This window comes from Schistocerca cancellata, chromosome 2 (genome assembly GCF_023864275.1).
Source record: "Schistocerca cancellata isolate TAMUIC-IGC-003103 chromosome 2, iqSchCanc2.1, whole genome shotgun sequence".
Taxonomy (NCBI): Eukaryota; Metazoa; Arthropoda; class Insecta; order Orthoptera; family Acrididae; genus Schistocerca; species Schistocerca cancellata.
The window spans coordinates 1,115,139,139-1,115,158,875 of NC_064627.1; the positions used below are offsets into that span (position 1 = coordinate 1,115,139,139).

Sequence of the window (19,737 nt, forward strand, 5' to 3'; positions counted from 1 at the left end):
GCTGGCACTGCATGAAACATCACATAGTAGAAGCTGTGTACCAATATCTTTTCTTCTCTTCATACTCAATTCATGTGTGATGTACAGAAAGAACAATTGAGAGTCCAAATTTCTTTAGTTTTACCTTCATGCTCATAAAGTTGCGAAGGGTAGAAAGTAGTGTTAATTGTAAAAGTTGTGTAGGGTAGGAATCAGTGTTAATTGACGTATCTCTGTGTGACTTCAGAAAATAATCTTTTGTGATGCATAATTTGTTGAGTACTCAATTAGGTGTACTGATATAATTGATGTATCTTGTTGCAAATTCAGAAAATAATCCTTTTTGATGCACAATTAATTTTGAGTATACACAGACTTAGGTATACTACCTTCCAGAAACAAAGTGACTTTCAAGTGAGTTTTTTTGATTGAGTGACCTTGGGCTGTAATATACAAGGTGAGTAAAAAAGGATTTTACAGCTTTGGAATCGTATAGATTCAGTAGATATGTCATTTTGTAGTAGACAACCTCAAGTTTGGTTTACACAGTGCATCAGTACCTCATTCTGCCACCAGCAGTGCCAGCATAGTGCACAGTTAAAATGGGTTCTCCCACTGGTGCAGTGTGTGCTCACTGTGTGTTTTGGTTTCGTGAAACAAACTTTGCACCAACCGATTGGCATAAATTTTGCATCAAATATTCTAAAGAACTTCTATGCAGGCCAACAATTTGCTCTTGGCACAAGAATTTTGCTGAGGCAGATTGTTCAATGTGGCATTATAAATCGGCACGTCAATGTTGTGTTAATGATTATTTCAAACAAATTAGGGAGTGTTTTGCCTTTAGTCCACAAAAATCCATGCAACATGCATCTTTCGAGACTGGCATTCCAGAAAAGACTGTTTGGCAAGTACTGGGTAGATGTTTACACTTGAAACCATATGGATTCACAATGGCACAGCACATTAGTGATGCAGATAAGGTTGCTTGTGGGGAATTCTGTGTGGAAATGTTGCATTGGATAGAGGACAGTGAGACAATCCTGAACACAAGCAATGAGTCAACATTTCATATCAGTGGCATGGTGTACACCCACAACTACAGAATATGGGGCAGCAAAAATCCACATGTAACCCTGGAACACGTTCTTGACAACCCCTAAGTGAATGTGTTTTGTGGCCTTAGCAAATTCACATTTTACAGCTCATTCTTCTTGATGGAGAAAACTGTCACTGGTATTGTGTATCTGGATATGCTTGAAAACTTTTTAACTCCACCGATTGATGAAGATGACAGAGATAGTGTGGTTTACTACCAATAAGACAGAACATCATCTCGTTTCCTCACAGAAGTTTGCGGTTTCCTCGATAACCGTTTCCCAGGTCACTGTATTCGTCGTGAAGGGTCAGTTGTGTGGCAGCCTCGCTCCTCAGACTTGCCACCACTGGATTCGTTTCTCTGTGGCTTCATTAAAGACCTTGTATATGTTCCTCCCCTACCAAAAAGTTTAGCTGACCTGAAAAAATCAAATCCATGCTGCCATTGCACAAGTGAGGCTGTACTTGATGCAATGATTGTGGGAAGAAATGATTGCTGGTGGGATGTTTGCCAGATCCAAATGGTATTCACATCAAACCAAAATGAAACTTGAGACATTTATGTGAAACTTAAGGTTATTTGGTACAAAATGACACATCTACCGATTCAGTAAGTTATCTCAATAAATTTCTGTATCATTCCAAAGTTGTTAAGTCCTTCTTGACTCACCCTGTATAATGTGGGGGAAAAAAATGAGTATGGCTGGTATCCTCTCATCCTGATCAAAAGGCCCACAAAAAATTTCACATTTCCTCTATAAATCATGGTTGATTTGTTCATTAGTCTCATTCGGTAACAGTGTTGGGCCATTTGACCTCAATTTTGCTTCTACTTCCCAACATAAAGACTTCTGCGGGGATGTGGGGCTAAGTTGTTCAGGTTACATGGCGTCAGATATTTGATAATTATGATTATTCTAGTGATCAATAATAATGTACTTAAAAATTCAGAGTAGTATGTGTACGAAATGTGGCCAAACTGATAGTATTTTAGCACCCTCTCTCAAGACGCAGCTAGCACCTCCATCTCACAACTGGATATCGCCACTACATTTCTCAGTAGTGAAATTTACAAAGATATTTTCGTGGAATGACCTGAGTCACTGGTTGAATTCTTACAAGAGCGGAGAGACTTGGAGTAAGATAATCATAATTATTGTAAAGAAGGCAAGTGAGAGCCTCCAGACATTGAAATCTGATAATGCTGTGTGTAAACTTAGAAAAGCCATTTACGGGCTGTGCCAAGGTGGCTGACAGTGGTTTGCTGAGTGGCTTCTAACTCCAACATCAATTGGATTTTGCATCCCACAAATTCAGATCTGTGTGTCCTTGCAGGCAGTGTCGGGAAACATCCAGTCATCCCACTCATTTATGAGAGATGACATTATAATTGCACCAGCATACCCAGAAAGAACAAAACAAATCAAGAATGAGCTATGTCAAGATATCGGTGCCTTAAGATGCTGTCCTGGTATCAACATAAATCAGTCTGTTGACAAAATTACATTGTGCCGAAGTGCTAACACCAGAGAAGCTTTACACAGATTCAGAATGGATGACTGCAAGCCAGTAAGGACTACATTGGCAACTGGGAGTAAGTTGGGTGCAACAACAGCTGCGAATACAGAAAATGGCACTCGTATCTCTTCAGAGAACTGGTTGAAGTATTGATATGTATCATCATAGGTACTTGACTTGACATAAGCCACGCAGTCAATAAGCTAAGCCAGTGCAATAGCAGACATAATTTTGTTCACAGGCAAGTGGCTTAGTGAATGCTTAACTACCTCAGTGTAACCTTAAACAAACTGACCTACATCAAGGACAAAGAAGAAATGTTTGAATTTGCATGTATTGACTGGGGAAATTTCAATGCTGATACCGACTACATCTTCATCATATCCAGATCAGCAAGCTCATGGTGTTCACAGAGACAGAGAGCTGTTGCACTTTCATCAAGAGAAGCTGAGTGGATGAACATCACTGAAGCAGTGAAGGAAGAGTTTCACCTGGCAACATTAATGAAGAAGCTGGGTTTGGGGAAACTGTCATACATCATCTTGTTCAATGACTGATGGCTGGAAAGTTAGCACATAACCTAGTTCTTGACTCAGAGACAAAGCACATCCACTCCCCTGAAGTTATCCAAATATTATTTAATACCCTGTATAACATCCTGACATGTAACTTAAAAACACTAAGCATCCTACATTTCATCCAGGTCACCTAGATTGAACAGAAACTTGAAATTAGGCCTATCTGAGTTGTGTAAAGGCTCACTTCTTGGGACTGACTTGCTCTCAACAAAAACAAGGTTTATCAGGCTTGTCCAGCTATGATTGCTGTGCTGGGACTCTCTGCTGTGGTATAAAACACTGTAAACTGTAACCACTGAATTTTGTGGGATGAAAGTGAACATCAGATGTCCGAAAATTTGAACATCCCAAAATAATGATGTCATAGGATGTAAGTGTAATATACATGTCATGTATTTTATGTATAAATTTTCAGTACTACAAGGCAGCATTTCTTTTTCCCGTAGATAATAGTGAATGATGACAGAGAGCTTCAAGAATTACAGAAATGACAAAGATTGTATGTGTGCGTGTTGTGTTTTTTTTTGGGGGGGGGGGGGGTTTGCACATCGTTTTTATTATTATTATTATTATTATTTTATTATTTATTAAGGTTGCTGGCAGTGGTACTTTGCAGATGAGCATCTCAGCTGGCAAATTCCATATATGTTCAGTCACTTACGTGTCAGATGAACATGATACTCAAAAAGGTACTCTATCTGCTATTCACCAAAGAATTGATGAACAATCATGCTGCATTATCATGTTAGAATGTTTTGTAGGGTTGCACAAAGGTCAGTTTTTTCCCCTATCAGAAATGTGTCCTCAATTTATCATTGACTTGAGAGAGATTTATCAATGTGTGTTACATGAGATAGTGATGGCTAACCAAAATTCATCAAACTATGATGAATAATACAGAGTTTGTCTGATGTCACTGCATGATTGCTTCTTCGTACTTCACGGTAGAGGCATCATAAACTCGTGTATACTCCGTGGTTTAACAATGACATGTGATTAGTGGGGAAAAATTGTTACAGTTAGCATGTCACTGTCTCTATTCAGGACACGGTTGCATTGAGAGGTTTCGATTGTCATACAGAAATAATTACCTTAACGCTTTTTTGAGCTGTTGACAGTCTTGCAGTAAATTGCCATTCCTTGGCATCTATCAGATGGTAGTGAAATTCTTTACTTTCCTGCTGTTGTATACACATGTTAGGAGACCACTGACATGAAGTTCATAGAAGCTTCTTTCATGTCTCAGGAAGCTCTTTTCTTGGCTGGGGTTTGGCTTGGCATAGCTTTTAGCTTTCTGTGAGTAATACCGTTTGTGTAATAGGTTGGTACTGACAGTGTCACTTTTCATTTGATTACACAGCAGAAATCTCAGTTACGTATCTAGACCTTGAATTTTATATTTGAAATTCTGTTGCTACCATATGTTGTAATTTTTTGCAGACAGCAAATAATATAGTGGTTTTTTTCCCCCTCTGGTAAGAAGTATACAAAAGAATAATCTTTGCAACAATACAGTAGCTTTTTTACACCCATAAGACATTGTCAACAAAAGCATATGTGAAAAATATCTAAACTTCTCTGCCCAGTGTTGTACATAACACATTATAAGGACCAGTGGGTTTTTGAGAACTTCTTTAGTTTTGCTACTTGCAATGTAGTTTACTCCTCTCTGTTTATTTTCATATAGAGTGTTACACAGATGAGAGGAATCTGTAATGTTATAAAGTGCTGCTTTAGTGCTAATGAGTTTATATATGTGGCTGGTATTTCCTTTCATTGCTTCAGATATTCACATTGCCAAGCCTTAAGCCTTTCTGCAAATTTAAACTTACTGCTCACGAAGGTTCCCGTGTGAGAAGAATGAGCTTGGCACATTTTGTAACTTCAAGGCCAGATCGTGGTGCACAGTACTCAGAATGGTGCATAGTGAGTCTCACCAATCTGGGGGACTGCATAGTTCTCAGTGTTCCTGACTTAAGAAGGCAGCTCAATGCTGCTGTTGTTCGACGAGAAGATATTAAGTGAGTATTGCAGATATTACAGCTTGTTTTTGTGGTACTTCCTGAGCTAAATTGTAACATCTGAGTGTTCTTGGCTGTTTTCATAATAAGAATTATAAGTTGCCCATGTGGAAAAAAAATGGTTCATGCTTTTTCCATGGTTCATGCTTTTTCCAACTTTCATATGTGCAGTAGACATTACTGAAATTGTGCCTGGAACATGGGAGGCAAAGATTTTATAGTAAACAGAGTACTTGATTGTAGCCATTTCATGAATTTATTCATCATTACTAATTAAGTATTTATCACTGTTTATAATAATTTAAAAAAAATTGTGGTAATGATGATCATACACTTTATTCTGGATGTTTCTGTGCAGATGATGATGGGAAAATTTGTGTTTTCCAAACAAATGAGTTTCTTATTGCAACTTTTCAGTTTTTCAATTGTTACTGTTCATTTTCAAAAACATTTTGTAGAATGTGGTTATAGCAAAGCTACACAGTTAATGATTTATATTAGTTCATAACCTTTATGGTTCTTTTTCTCCTTAGTGGAATATCAAGTCTGACATTCACACGGTATGGAGAAGCATTTTATTTACACTCCTCCAGCGAGCTTCAGAGGATAACACTATCCGCTTCAACACTGTTATATCCACGATGCCGCATTGATTTGCCAGAAGGAGCCAGACAGATACCAAAAGAGGAGGAAACAGAAGAGGAAGAAATGGAAGTAGCAGAGGAAGAAGAAGCAGAAAATGCAAGTCCATCAGCTGCTGCTAGAGATCACCCACCTGCATCACATACAGTGAATGGAGATGCTACTCATGAGGAGAACAAAGGTACATGAACAAACGTGTATTATTGCTGTAACCACTATGCAACATTTTCCAATTGAGTTTCTCCATTACCAATGCTTGATTCAAACTGATTCTCACATATTGAGGAAATGCTTAGTTTGATCCTTTTTATCATCTATCTCATTCTGACAAAAGAAGTTGATGAGACCCTGTACATCGATAGCATGGCTAGAAGTACCAATATGCCACCCACGACTGTAATCATGTATGTGAAGAAATTATGGGAATCTTCAGTTTTCCACCATGTACCATGTCTGCTTTAGGTTCATTTTTGGGTACCTTAAGGATCTACATTGATCAAAAATCCATTTTTTCAATCTCTCAAAATCTTTCTGCTGCCTCATAAATAACTCTTACCAACTTCTTTTTCCATAGTGTGACGTTCTTGCTACTCCTTTGGTAGTTCCTCTAAAGCCATAGTACATTTTACATTTATTAATCATCCTTAATCCATTTTTCACAGCTACCTTTATTTCTGTTAATGTCACACCTTTCATACAGTCATTTTCTGCAGACAAATATGCAGTCTCAGTTCATTGTTGATCCTTTCCATTTCCTACCACATTTACTTGACACTGTGCATAACTAGGCTTTACATTCTGTTTCTGCAGGACCCCCTGGCAATTTCCTATAATACCCAGTAACCAGAAAGACATGACCCACCCTCTGGCCAAGCACGATTCTGAATTCTTAATAATCTTCCCATAGACTTCAAGAGACAGCATATTGCACCACTTTAGGTTCCCTGCTTAGCAGTTGACAGAAGTAGGAAGATGGGATACATCATACTGCGTATCAGTAGTGACCATCATCTCTTGCAGTCAACCGTAGTAGAGCGGCTCCTGTCCGTTATCATCCACCGTCACCTCCCACTCCATTCGCAGCCCCCTCGCTCGGCAGCCACCCCCCCCCCCCCCCTTTCCCCCTTTTTGGGACCCTTCTTCTGTCTGTCACTGCAGCAATTTGCTCAGAGCCCTCCTTGTCCCTCTGCCACCACTCACCAGGTTCTGTCTTGGTCCTCCGCTGCCGCTTGTCACTCGGGATCCACCTCGTCCCTCTGCCAGCGCAGTCCTGCGTCTGCCCCCTCGTCGTGCCTCCAGTGTGCATTATTGCGACCCTCCTTCTGTCTCCATCACCGCAGCATGTTGCCCAGACCGCTTCTTGTTGCATCGCAGCTGTACAATGCTTGGACCCCTTCCTGTCACTTCGCTGCCCCACCACCACCACCACCACCACCACCACCACCGCAAGTCGTCAGCTCCCTTATTTTCCCTCCATTATCACACATCATTAGACGCCCTTCTTGTGACTCCACAGCACTTCATTGGGGCTCATCTTCTGTCTCCATTGCTGCGGCATGCCACTTGGACCATTTCTTGTCTTGCTGAATGTTTCTCAGGACCCTTCTTGTCCTTCTGCTGATACATGTCGCTCAGCCCCCTTCTTGTGCCTCTGCTGCACATCGCTTTGGGACCTTCTTCTGCCTCCTTTGTTGTTGCATGCTGCTCTGGCCTCTTGTCCCGTCACAGCCACCCATCACATCTAAGTTACTTGGAGCCCTTTGTTGTCCCATCACAGCCACATCTCCCTCTTGCCCCTTGTTGTCCCGTGCAGTCGCACATTACTCCAGCCCCTTCTTGATACCTTTACCATCACATGGCGCTCGAGCCATTGCTTCCTCCCTCTGCCACGGCATGAAACTTGTTTCCTGTCTTCTCCCTCTGCTGTCACGTGTCACTTTGCCTCCTTCTTTTTCCTCTGCAATTCATCCTTTCTTTACTAGTACTATTGTTGTGCATTGTATCAATATAATTTTTTTGTATCAAATTTTTTTTCTTCCTCGTAGATGTAGAACCAAAATCAGAAGATGGAGAAGAAGCAAAGGAAAATGGTGCAGAAGAAGACAGAAATGACATCAGTGCCCTCAGTGTTGGTGATATCACTATAGATTCTGTCAAGGATCATTTGCTGTAAGTACATCATATATTTCATTAATAGAAGGAAACCTCACAGCAAACTATTGCCACTGCTTTCCTAAATTTGGGATGGAAATAAGTGATACATACGAAAATTCATCAAGGCAGATTAGTTAGTCAGTTTTTAAGTTCAAATGGGGGTGTTCCATTCCTGCTGATACACATTTAAAAGTGAAAAACATATTCCTAGATTTTTGTAACTATTATTTTCTTCATCGGGAGAAAAAATGGGTCTGCCAAGATTAGAACAACAACCTGTTGTAAGTATGAGTGGAGACAAGATGGAGATGAATTGGCAGTAGTATTCTGAACATTAAACATATCACTCCTTTTGTTTCTCTTTTAATTTTGGTTTTATGTTATTTTTTAAAAACAGAAATAAAGGAAAGTAAGTCTTAGTATTCTGGTATTAAGGCAATCAAAAGGTGAGTATACTGGTAATCATACAATTGTGAGGGAACTTTCGTCACTCCCAGTATATATGTTGTTATCATCTTAATTCCATATTTTTCATGGAGTGGAGTGGAGGGAAGGGGGGGGGGGGTGTTTGCAACATTGAAAATAGGTGTATTATTTATTAGTCAGATGCTAAAAACTGCCAGATATGTTACATATTCTTCATTGTTGTTGTTGTTGTTGTTGTTGTCTTCTGTCCAGAGACTCTCCATGCTACTCTATCCTGTGCAAGTTTCTTCATCTCCCAGTACCTACTGCAATCTACATCCTTCTGAATCTGTTTAGTGTACTCATTCCTTGGTCTACCTCTACAATTTTTGCCCTCCACGCTGCCCTCCAGTACTAAATTGGTAATCTCTTGATGCCTCAGAATATGCCCTACCAACCAATCCCTTCTTCTAGTCGAGTTGTGCCACAAATTTCTCTTCTCTCCAGTTCTATTCAATACCTCCTCATTAGTTATGTGATCTACCCATGTAATCTTCAGCATTCTTCTGTAGCACAAGATTTTGAAAGCTTCTATTCTCTTCTTGTCCAAACTATTTATCGTCCATGTTTCACTTCCATATATGGCTACACTCCATACAAATACTTTCAGAAACAACTTCCTGACACTTAAATCTATTCTCAGTGTTAACAAATTTCTCTTCTTCAGAAACACTTTCCTTGCCATTGCCAGTCTACATTTTATATCCTCTCTACTTCGACCATCATCAGTTATTTTGCTCCCCAAAAAGCAAAACTCCTTTACTACTTTGTGTCTCATTTCCAAATCTAATTCCGGCAACATCGGCCGATGTTTTGCTTTTGTTGATGTTCATCTTATATCCTCCTTTCAAGACATTGTCCATTGCGTTCAACTGTTCTTCCAGGTCCTTTGGTGTCTGACAGAATTGCAATGTCATCGGCGAATCTCAGTTTTTATTTCTTCTCCATGGATTTTAATACCTACTCCGTATTTTTCTTTTGTTTCCTTTACTGCTTGCTCAATATACAGATTGAATAACCTTCATTACTTTTGGTAATTAGGATGGGTTTTTGTGAGTGATGCGTTCTGAAGTACTAATTTATTTGGTAGTAGACGTCTCTAGCCCAGGAGTTAAAAGTTGAAATGCCTCGGGTATTTCAGCACTTTCAATTTGTACCAATGTAACAGAAATATGGTGCTCTTATTATTTGTAGGACCAATTCTATAAAGTAATTGACATTTAATAATTAACACACAGAATGACCCCAGATCAATCTGAACTCCAAGATATGTGTTGTATAAATGATAATCTTAGGTTATGAATATAATAGAGGGAAACATTCCACGTGGGAAAAATATATCTAAAAACAAAGATGATGTGACTTACCAAAAGAAAGTGCTGGCAGGTCGATACACACAAACATACACACAAAATTCTAGCTTTCACAACCAACAGCTGCTTCGTCAGGAAAGAGGGAAGGAGAGGGAAAGACAAAAGGATCACACACACACACACACACACACACACACACACAAACACACACACACACACACACACATATCCATCCACACATATACAGACACAAGCAGACATATTCAAAGGACTTTGAATATGTCTGCTTGTGTCTGCTTGTGTCTGTATATGTATATGTGTGTGTGTGTGTGTGTGTGTGTGTGTGTGTGTGTGTGTGTGCGTGTGCGCGCGCGCGCGCCCCTAAGGTACCCCTAAGGTAAGTCTTTCCGCTCCCGGGATTGGAATGACTCCTTACCCTCTCCCTTAAAACCCACATCCTTTTGTCTTTCCCTCTCCTTCCCTCTTTCCTGACGAAGCAGCCGTTGGTTGCGAAAGCTACAATTTTGTGTGTATGTTTGTGTTTGTTTGTGTGTCTATCGACCTGCCAGCGCTTTCTTTTGGTAAGTCACATCATCTTTGTTTTTAGATATAATCTTAGGTTAGTAAGATCATCTTCGACTAGTGAAATTTCTTGAATCAAGTCAGGTTCAACTGCAGTTGTCAATTCCTAGTGGCATTACAAAACAACACTTTTGTTGTGTGCACACATAAGTTAAAAAGAAGTAAATAATAAAGATGATGAAATAAACACAAAGAATGGTAAGTAAATATGTGAACAACAAAAAGACTGTTACACACTGAGCTTTCAGTCAAAGCCGCCTTCAGAAAAGAAAACACACACCCGTTTATACAACCAAGCACACCCCACACACAAATCACTATTTCTGACCAGAATGCAATGATATGTACACAAGCAGCTATTGGGAAAGAGCAAGGTACAGGTGGAGGGGAAGAGGAGTCAGTGCTGCCCAGTGAATATGCGGGTACTAGATGGTAGACAGACAAGACGGCTAAGTGCATCCAGGCCTTTTACGGGGTAGGATAGTCATGTGGCAGGACTGGATAGGAATTACTTGGCGGCAGGATTGGTCAGGTCTTGCATTTGGGTATTCATCAGGACTATGACACTTGCGGCAAGAGTTTGGGATTTGTAGTGGCATAGGGATGGAATTGGAAGTTATCGAGGTTAGGTGGGCGACGGAACATTACTTTGGGAGGGGGAGGGGGTGGGATCGAGTATAAGTAATAAAAGCCCTGACAAAGTACGTAGTTCAGTTGTTCCAGTCCAGGGCAGTAATTTGTGACAAGCCATCTGTCGGAAAGCAGGTAGTGTTGGGGATTTAATGTGGACAGAGTTGTGAATGGAGCCATTAGAGAGGTGGAGGTCAATGGAACACCACTTTAGGAAGGGTAGGAAGTATCTTGTGTAGGATTTCCCTCATTTCAAGACAGGATAACAGGTAATCAAAGCCCTGGCGAAGGATGTGGTTCAGTTGTTCCAGTGCAGGACGGTACTGTGTGACAAATGGGGTCACTCCTTTTTGGCCATTACTTGAGAGTAGTGGGAGGATTGGGGGTGTGAGGGGAAATGGCACAAGAGATGTGTTTGCAGACTAGGTCTAGAGAATAGAGCCTGTCCGTGAAGGCTTTGATAAGACCCTCAGCATACTGAGCAAGGGAGTTCTTGTCCCTGCAGATATGCCACCCCTGGCTGGCCAGGCTGTATGGAAGGTATATATATATATATATATATATATATATATATATATATATATATATATATATATATGTGTGTGTGTGTGTGTGTGTGTGTGTGTGTGTGTGTGTGTGTGTGTGTGTATATAGAAGAGCAGATGGAGCCATCAGAGAGGAGGCACACTGGGTTGAGGAGGACCAGGAGAAGCATATGGGAGAGGTTTTGAGGTTGTGAAGGAATGAGGAATGGTCTCGTGACCCTGAGTCCAGAACATGAATATACCATCAGTAAACCTAAACCAGACCAAGGGTTTGGGGTTTTGGTGGGCTAGGAACGTTTCCTCTGGATGCCCATAAACGGATTGGCATTGCAGGATGCCATGCAGGTGCCCATAGCTATGCCACCGATTTGTTGGTAAGCCTTCACTCCAAAGTAGTAATAGTAGTTGTATGTTAGGATAAAGCTAGTAATATATATGAGGAGTGAGGTAGTGGGATTGAATCTGTACCACATTGGGAGAGATAGTGTTCAATTGCAGCAAGACCATGGGACTGGGGGATGTTGATGTATAGTGAAGTGATGTCAGTGATGAGTAAGGATCCAGGAGGTTAGGGGGTGGGGATGTTGAAGAATTGGTGAAAGGTGTGGTTGATGTCTTGAACATAGGAGTCTGGATTTCAGGCAATTGGTTGGAGGTGTTGCTCAGTGAGGGGTGAAATTATTTTAGTGGGAGCACAATAATCATCTACAGTGGGACGTCCAGAATGCTTAGGTTTGTGGATTTTGGTTATGGTAGACTTATGGGATGGGATCTCTCTTGCAGAGTTAATTGGTGGAGGAGTCTGACAATTGGCAAAGTGATTTGCAATGTCAATGATGTAACCCTTGTCTCCAGGAGGGATGATTAGGTCATGGTCGTTTTTGAGGCTGTGTATGGTTGTCCTTTCTTGTGCTGAAAGATTGGTGTTCTTAGGAAGTGACATTGGGAAGGATGGTTTGGTGAGGTTGGAGGTAATGAATGCCTCGAAGGTGACCAGGGCACGGTTAAGTGGAAGGGGGAAGATCATGAATGGTGGCATGCACTGGGAAAGGCAACTTTAATGTTGAATTTAAGTTGGATCGACTGGCAGCGTTTGCAGGTATCGGGAGAAGGAGAATAGGTCTTTGACAAGTCTGTCATGGTTAAATTTGGATGTAGGTCTAAAGGTGAGATCTTTAGATAAGACTAAAACTTCTGTGGAGCTGAGGATTTTTGGTGGAAAGCTTAGCAATAGTGATTGTTCCAGCTCTGAGTTTAGTGGAGTGTTGGTAGAGAGTTTTGGGGGATGTGACAAGTGGAGGTCTTGGATGCTGTGAGGGATTGAAGAACACTTTGGGTTGGATGTGAATGGATAGTGGTGCTCCAAGGCAGCAGTTGGATGCCAGCAGGCTGGATCACTTGCCAAGGTGTTGTCTTGAGTCTCTTCCAGGTGCTGTAGTGCAAGGAATTCAGTTTTAGAGATGTGATAATGCGCTAGGGCTTGCACAGTAGCAGTATTTTGTGTAGGCAGCTTAGGCAGTTCTGGGATGCGCGTGCCATGGAGGTGTGATTCTGCAGTACCAGGTTTGTAAGGGATAGGAGTTGGCAGGATTTGAAAAGGTGCAGGTCATTGTGAAAGGAGAGATGGAATTCACAAAAAGGAATTTTTATGTTTAGGCCATTTGGAGTGATTCCATGGTTTAGGCAGCATTTAAGGAACAGGATACTGAAATGGGCTTTAGCCAGAGAACGGGATATTTTCCTGAACTGGTGCAGAAAGAAGGAGCAGGAGTCAATCAAGACAGGAATATAGTTGGGAAACAGGAAGTGAGGTAGGAAATGGGCAAATGAAGGCATTAGATGGCTGTGAGGAGATCTGGATAGTGGGAAAAGGAAAGATTGCTACTCAATGTAAAGATGATATGTTGAATTGCAGACACACAACAAAAAGACTGTTGCACACTGAGCTTTCAGCCAAAGACTTCTTCAGAAAAGAAAACACACATACATGCACATAACCAGGTATGGTGCTTGTGTAAGTTTGTGTGTGTGTGTGGGGGAGGGGGGGGGTGTTTCCTTCCATTTCTGAAGAAGGCTTTGGCTGAAAGCTCAGTGTATAATTTTCTTTTCGTTGTGCTTGTCTGCAACTTAATGTTTACGGTGAGTAGCAATCAATCCTTTTCATACTTGCAAATATGTAAAAATATGCACTTCTCCCTCAACCCCCCCCCCCCCCACACACACACACACACACACACATACACCCACTTAAAACATGTACAAAAACTGGGGGCGGGGGGAGAGGAGACGGATGAGGCATGGTAGCAAACATACACTCCTGGAAATGGAAAAAAGAACACATTGACACCGGTGTGTCAGACCCACCATACTTGCTCTGGACACTGCGAGAGGGCTGTACAAGCAATGATCACACGCACGGCACAGCGGACACACCAGGAACCGCGGTGTTGGCCGTCGAATGGCGCTAGCTGCGCAGCATTTGTGCACCGCCGCCGTCAGTGTCAGCCAGTTTGCCGTGGCATACGGAGCTCCATTGCAGTCTTTAACACTGGTAGCATGCCGCGACAGCGTGGACGTGAACCGTATGTGCTGTTGACGGACTTTGAGCGAGGGCGTATAGTGGGCATGCGGGAGGCCGGGTGGACGTACCGCCGAATTGCTCAACACGTGGGGCGTGAGGTCTCCACAGTACGTCGATGTTGTCGCCAGTGGTCGGCGGAAGGTGCACGTGCCCGTCGACCTGGGACCGGACCGCAGCGACGCACGGATGCACGCCAAGACCGTAGGATCCTACGCAGTGCCGTAGGGGACCGCACCGCCACTTCCCAGCAAATTAGGGACACTGTTGCTCCTGGGGTATCGGCGAGGACCATTCGCAACCGTCTCCATGAAGCTGGGCTACGGTCCCGCACACCGTTAGGCCGTCTTCCGCTCACGCCCCAACATCGTGCAGCCCGCCTCCAGTGGTGTCGCGACAGGCGTGAATGGAGGGACGAATGGAGACGTGTCGTCTTCAGCGATGAGAGTCGCTTCTGCCTTGGTGCCAATGATGGTCGTATGCGTGTTTGGCGCCGTGCAGGTGAGCGCCACAATCAGGACTGCATATGACCGAGGCACACAGGGCCAACACCCGGCGTCATGGTGTGGGGAGCGATCTCCTACACTGGCCGTACACCACTAGTGATCGTCGAGGGGACACTGAATAGTGCACGGTACATCCAAACCATCATCGAACCCATTGTTCTACCATTCCTAGACTGGCAAGGGAACTTCCTGTTCCAACAGGACAATGCACGTCCGCATGTATCCCGTGCCACCCAACGTGCTCTAGAAGGTGTAAGTCAACTACCCTGGCCAGCAAGATCTCGGGATCTGTCCCCAATTGAGCATGTTTGGGACTGGATGAAGCGTCGTCTCACGCGGTCTGCACGTCCAGCACGAATGCTGGTCCAACTGAGGCGCCAGGTGGAAATGGCATGGCAAGCCATTCCACAGGACTACATCCAGCATCTCTACGATCGTCTCCATGGGAGAATAGCAGCCTGCATTGCTGCGAAAGGTGGATATACACTGTACTAGTGCCGACATTGTGCATGCTCTGTTGCCTGTGTCTGTGCCTGTGGTTCTGTCAGTGTGATCATGTGATGTATCTGACCCCAGGAATGTGTCAATAAAGTTTCCCCTTCCTGGGACAATGAATTCACGGTGTTCTTATTTCAATTTCCAGGAGTGTATATTGGAATAAGGAAAGGGGGTGGGGGATTGGTTAAGTTGAGGATCACAAGTTCCTGTGCCGGAGATAGATGTGGAAAATAAAACATGAAAATAAACGAGGATCAGGGAGGAAATATGATAATAGGAATAATTATAATTATCAGCAGGAAGAATTTGGGGCATGAGGTGCTGCATCAGTAGTCCACCTGCTCATATAGTCGTGTGTTGTGTGCATATGAGACGGTTTATAGTGTGAGGGCATGTGGAAGGCGATGTAATAACTAGAGATGGGCAAAACTGTTCTTTTCAGAGATTGGATCAGAACTGTTCACTCCCTGAAATGAATTAGCTCTTTTTCATGACTCACCACTCATTTACAATAGAAAATAAATGGAAGGCACATTGCCCTTTAAACTTGGTTTATTCCAGTACTATACCTGTATTTTGATCTTATTTGATCCTATTTTGAAGTAACACAGATAATGAGTAAGAATTTTGTATTGTTTATTGAAATTTCCACGATATGACAAAGTTTTGGATTATTGATTTATTTTGCACTATCGTGGTTTTTTGGGTGATCGGAAAATGTTGTAACTTGAGATTTACATTAACAATATATTTGGCTATAATGTATTAAAATTTCATTAACCTCATACAAATACATCACATGCCATATATTTTTAAAGTGAACGTTTCCTTCCGAAGACGCCTAAAATCGCAAAATCAGTACCAGAATAAGAAAAAAAATATAAATTTGACTGTAAAACGAAAGTGCTGCATATAGCCTTACGCAGAATAAAACAAGGAAAATATTGGTGTATCACATTTTGCGATACGTTTATCGGTTCTCTCGTCATTAAAGCGTAAATTAGAGTGTCCATAATAAAAATCCTATAGTAAGAGGAGTCGTCAGGAACCTAATCTAATCAGTTTAAACAAAGGAAAATAAAATAAAAACAATTGATGTATACATAACATAATAATGTAATATACATAGCGGTATTACTACGAAGAACAATATCCAGTAGAGATGAACTCCGATGCATAGGCGCTGAGTCGAGCAGGTCGAGCCGCGAGCTGTATTACTGCGTGAGCTGAGACCGCAGAGACCAGAGTGACAGCTGAGTCTCTTTTCTCAACGCTCTGGCTAGAATCGAGACGGTGGGGCGAGCGTTGAGCGGGCGAGTTCCGAGGGTGGGGGGGAGCGGTGAACTCACCCGCTCCGAGACAAATCGTCCGTTCCCTTGCGAGCAGGTTGTTGCAAGTAGTTCCTATGTTATCCGCTAGGTGGCTCTCTGTCCTGTTGCTCGCATCAACTGCCCAGAGGGCAGGACGTGCGACTGAAATGATCGCCGACAGAGTGCGATGCGAAGTTAAGCTGCGCCAGGCACTGCAGGCGGCAGACGACGCACAGAGACGGCACGGCATATGTGAAACACAAAATCCAATGGGGCACTGCACAATGCAGGCAGCCAAGGTAGAAGCAGGGCAGAGGCCGGCGTTGGCTGTGTCGTGTGGCGTGCACTGTGCTGCAACCAGCAGAGGCGCTGCTGATATGCTCAGTCTCTCTCTCTCTCTCTCTCTCTCTCTCTCTCTCTCTCTGCCGTGGGAAACGTTTGGAGCTACCGTTCTTTTTTTCTGAATCACTGATTGTTCACTCCTTTGAAAGATGCAACTCCATGCATTAGTTCAAGAGCGGATCCCTCATCTCTAGTAATAACACAGGAAAGACACTGAGTAGAGTATTGCCTTGAAGAATAGTAACAAAGGTAAGCACCACTGGGCTGTGGGGTGGAAGAAAGGCTGTTAGGCAAAAATCAAACAGTGGAAGGTCTTGGTTGGAATATCAACAATATTATGAAAGGATTGATTGCTACTCACTGTAAAGATGACACGTTGAGTTACAGACAGACACAGAGAAGAGACTTATCAAGGATAGACACTTAAGTTATAACCTGCTAACTACTACGCCGGCCAGAGTGGCCGAGCGGTTAAAGGCGCTACAGTCTGGAACCGCACGACCACTACGGTCGCAGGTTCGAATCCTGCCTCGGGCATGGATGTGTGTGATGTCCCTAGGTTAGTTAGGTTAAGTAGTTCTAAGTTCTAGGGGACTTATGACCACAGCAGTTGAGTCCCATAGTGCTCAGAGCCATTAGAACCTTGCTAACTACTACTTGCTCTCTAACTGCCAATTATATCCGGTCACCAAGACATAAACTACTAACAACACTACCCAACTACTCATGCTTATGTCTAACTGATCAGTAATCCAGGTACATGTGATGTATCCATCATATCTGTGCTAATAATAAAACTGCCAAAAGCATTTTGTGTGTGTGTGTGTGTGTGTGTGTGTGTGTGTGTGTGTCCGTCCGAATGTGCTACTATCCAAAACTATGGGCAAATTTTCATTAGGTTTTCACAGGTAACTTAAGTGTAGTTTGGGGCAACATATAGACTTCAGTTCATCAAGATCAGATCATAGAGGAAAAAAGATATTGTAATTTAAAGTTTCATCTTGTGTCTTTCTGTTTGCGGGTTTAGGCACGCTGTGTGTTATGGGTGTGGACCTTAGTGGCAGTTATTTTTGCATGGCCAGCTCTATGCGGCTGTCTCCATACTACTGAAGCAAACCAGCTCTCGGCTCATGTCCCCAGCTATAATGCTTGACACGTATACAAAGAAGCTTCATAAGTCAAAAATAAATTTCGTGCTTATGAATCTGGGGCACTGCTGTACCTAAACATCCTGGCAATGCCGAGTTTCCCTATTATTAAGACAATATAACAATTTTCAGTACACTTTAGTGAACCACTGGTTCAATGACAACAAAATCCTAGCACAATTCAAAATCACAGCTGACAGGACAGAAGCACTGTTGTAATAGAAATAATTTAAACTGAAAAAGTGATCCTTTAAGGGTTCCATTTTACCTGCAGAGGTACACAACCTTAAAAATGTATCTGGGGGTATTAAAATTTATGCAATCTTACCATATGTAACTCAGAGATGATAATCGCCATTATCATTGTAGTGGTGGGAAAGAGGAATAAATTGGGGCTTCAGGGCTGCATTTAGCTTCTGCCTATTTCTGATAACAGTAGGCCTGACAAAATTACTGCTTCCAGCTTTATGCATTTCGACTTAGAAAAGTTTTGATATTGTTTTTGCTCCAGTTTACATAGCATGTGTAATTTACATACAGATGAAATTTAATGAATGTCAAATGCATCTTACAATTATACCCTCTCATCTGTGAATGTTTTCTTATTCCTTTTCTTAATATTGTCATAACACATTTTCAGACATTTACAGTCACAAGTTCTCTTATATTCTGTGAATTAAAACCAACAGCAACTTTTATCCATACCTGTTCGTGTTCATTGTGTAACTTTTATCAGTTTGTTGCCTTTGTTGTGTCTCGTTTGTTTAACTTTTTTTTCTAACACTATATCTTTAGTAGTAAATACTAATGTCAAAACACAATAATTGTGTCAGTAGCCAATTTTAGCAGTGTTTCTAAGCATTTAGATCAACACTGAACCTCCTTCATTGGACCATATCATAGTGTCACACAATGGAGTGTAGTCATGGACAGAGTTAAATTTCAGAACTAAAGTCAAATTTGACCTCCAGTAAGCAATGCTCATACCATCAGCCCCTGGAGAAATCGTCTTCCGTTGATTTTTATTCTATTATGCTGCTGACTCCATGAGTGCATCGTATCTGAATGGTTCTTTAAGCAGTACCATGGTCATTTAGTATTGCAAATTCTACCATTTCAAATTGACACTCAGTTTCAGATGCCCTTCGGAATGAAAAGATGTTAACTTACTTCCTGCGCTGTGTTAGTGCATTGAAATCTATTGAATGTTGTATTGGGTGCTACAAGGTCCAAACTGATCATGAACTGACAGACAGGTAACATTTTACTTGACTGGCAGGCATTTGATGAAATAAACCTTGTGTTTATCTTATTTCCATTACTGCACAGTGTTTGCTGTCCATACTTTTTCAAATATATTCTTGGAACAACTCACACTCACAGATTGTAATTCAGTTTTGGTACTGCAGTATATAAAAAAAAAATTCTGGTGATAAAATTAATGGTGACATAGGTTCTTAATGTATTATTCTAATTTTTTTTATAATTTCTTACTACATATAGGCTTTGGAAGAAATACACCACATTGAAAACTCACATCATTATGTGAAACAATACATTCTGAAATGATAAGAAACAGTGCTGTACATTATAGTATCAGATTTGTATGTAGCTGGTGATGTTGCAGCACATCCACAGCCACAGAGGATGGCCGTGTTACAGAGTTGAAAACGGAGAGGCTGGAGCTGAACTCCCGGACAACAGAGATGCAGTCAGTTGTGATGAAGACCACCATCATCAGCAGTAGTGAAACAACGGTCATCAACTCTGCTGACAGTTAGTTTCTCTTACTTTATACATTCCTCCTCTTTTACTGCATCTGAAATGCAT

At 41.9% G+C, this 19,737-nt stretch overlaps 1 protein-coding gene across 6 annotated transcripts in view; it reads left to right on the plus strand.

The window, feature by feature from the left end:
• Positions 1-19,737, plus strand: part of LOC126163145 (lethal(2) giant larvae protein homolog 1) — a 379,746-nt gene that overhangs the window by 264,824 nt on the left and 95,185 nt on the right. For 3 of the 6 annotated variants that reach the window (XM_049920069.1, XM_049920071.1, XM_049920070.1), the window contains 4 exons: positions 4,959-5,194; positions 5,728-6,017; positions 7,882-8,005; positions 19,535-19,683. In XM_049920069.1, the coding sequence (XP_049776026.1) occupies positions 4,959-5,194; positions 5,728-6,017; positions 7,882-8,005; positions 19,535-19,683 (799 nt within the window). The remainder of the gene's footprint in view (positions 1-4,958; positions 5,195-5,727; positions 6,018-7,881; positions 8,006-19,534; positions 19,684-19,737) is intronic. The other 3 variants (XR_007535167.1, XM_049920072.1, XM_049920074.1) reach the window with 2 other exon arrangements.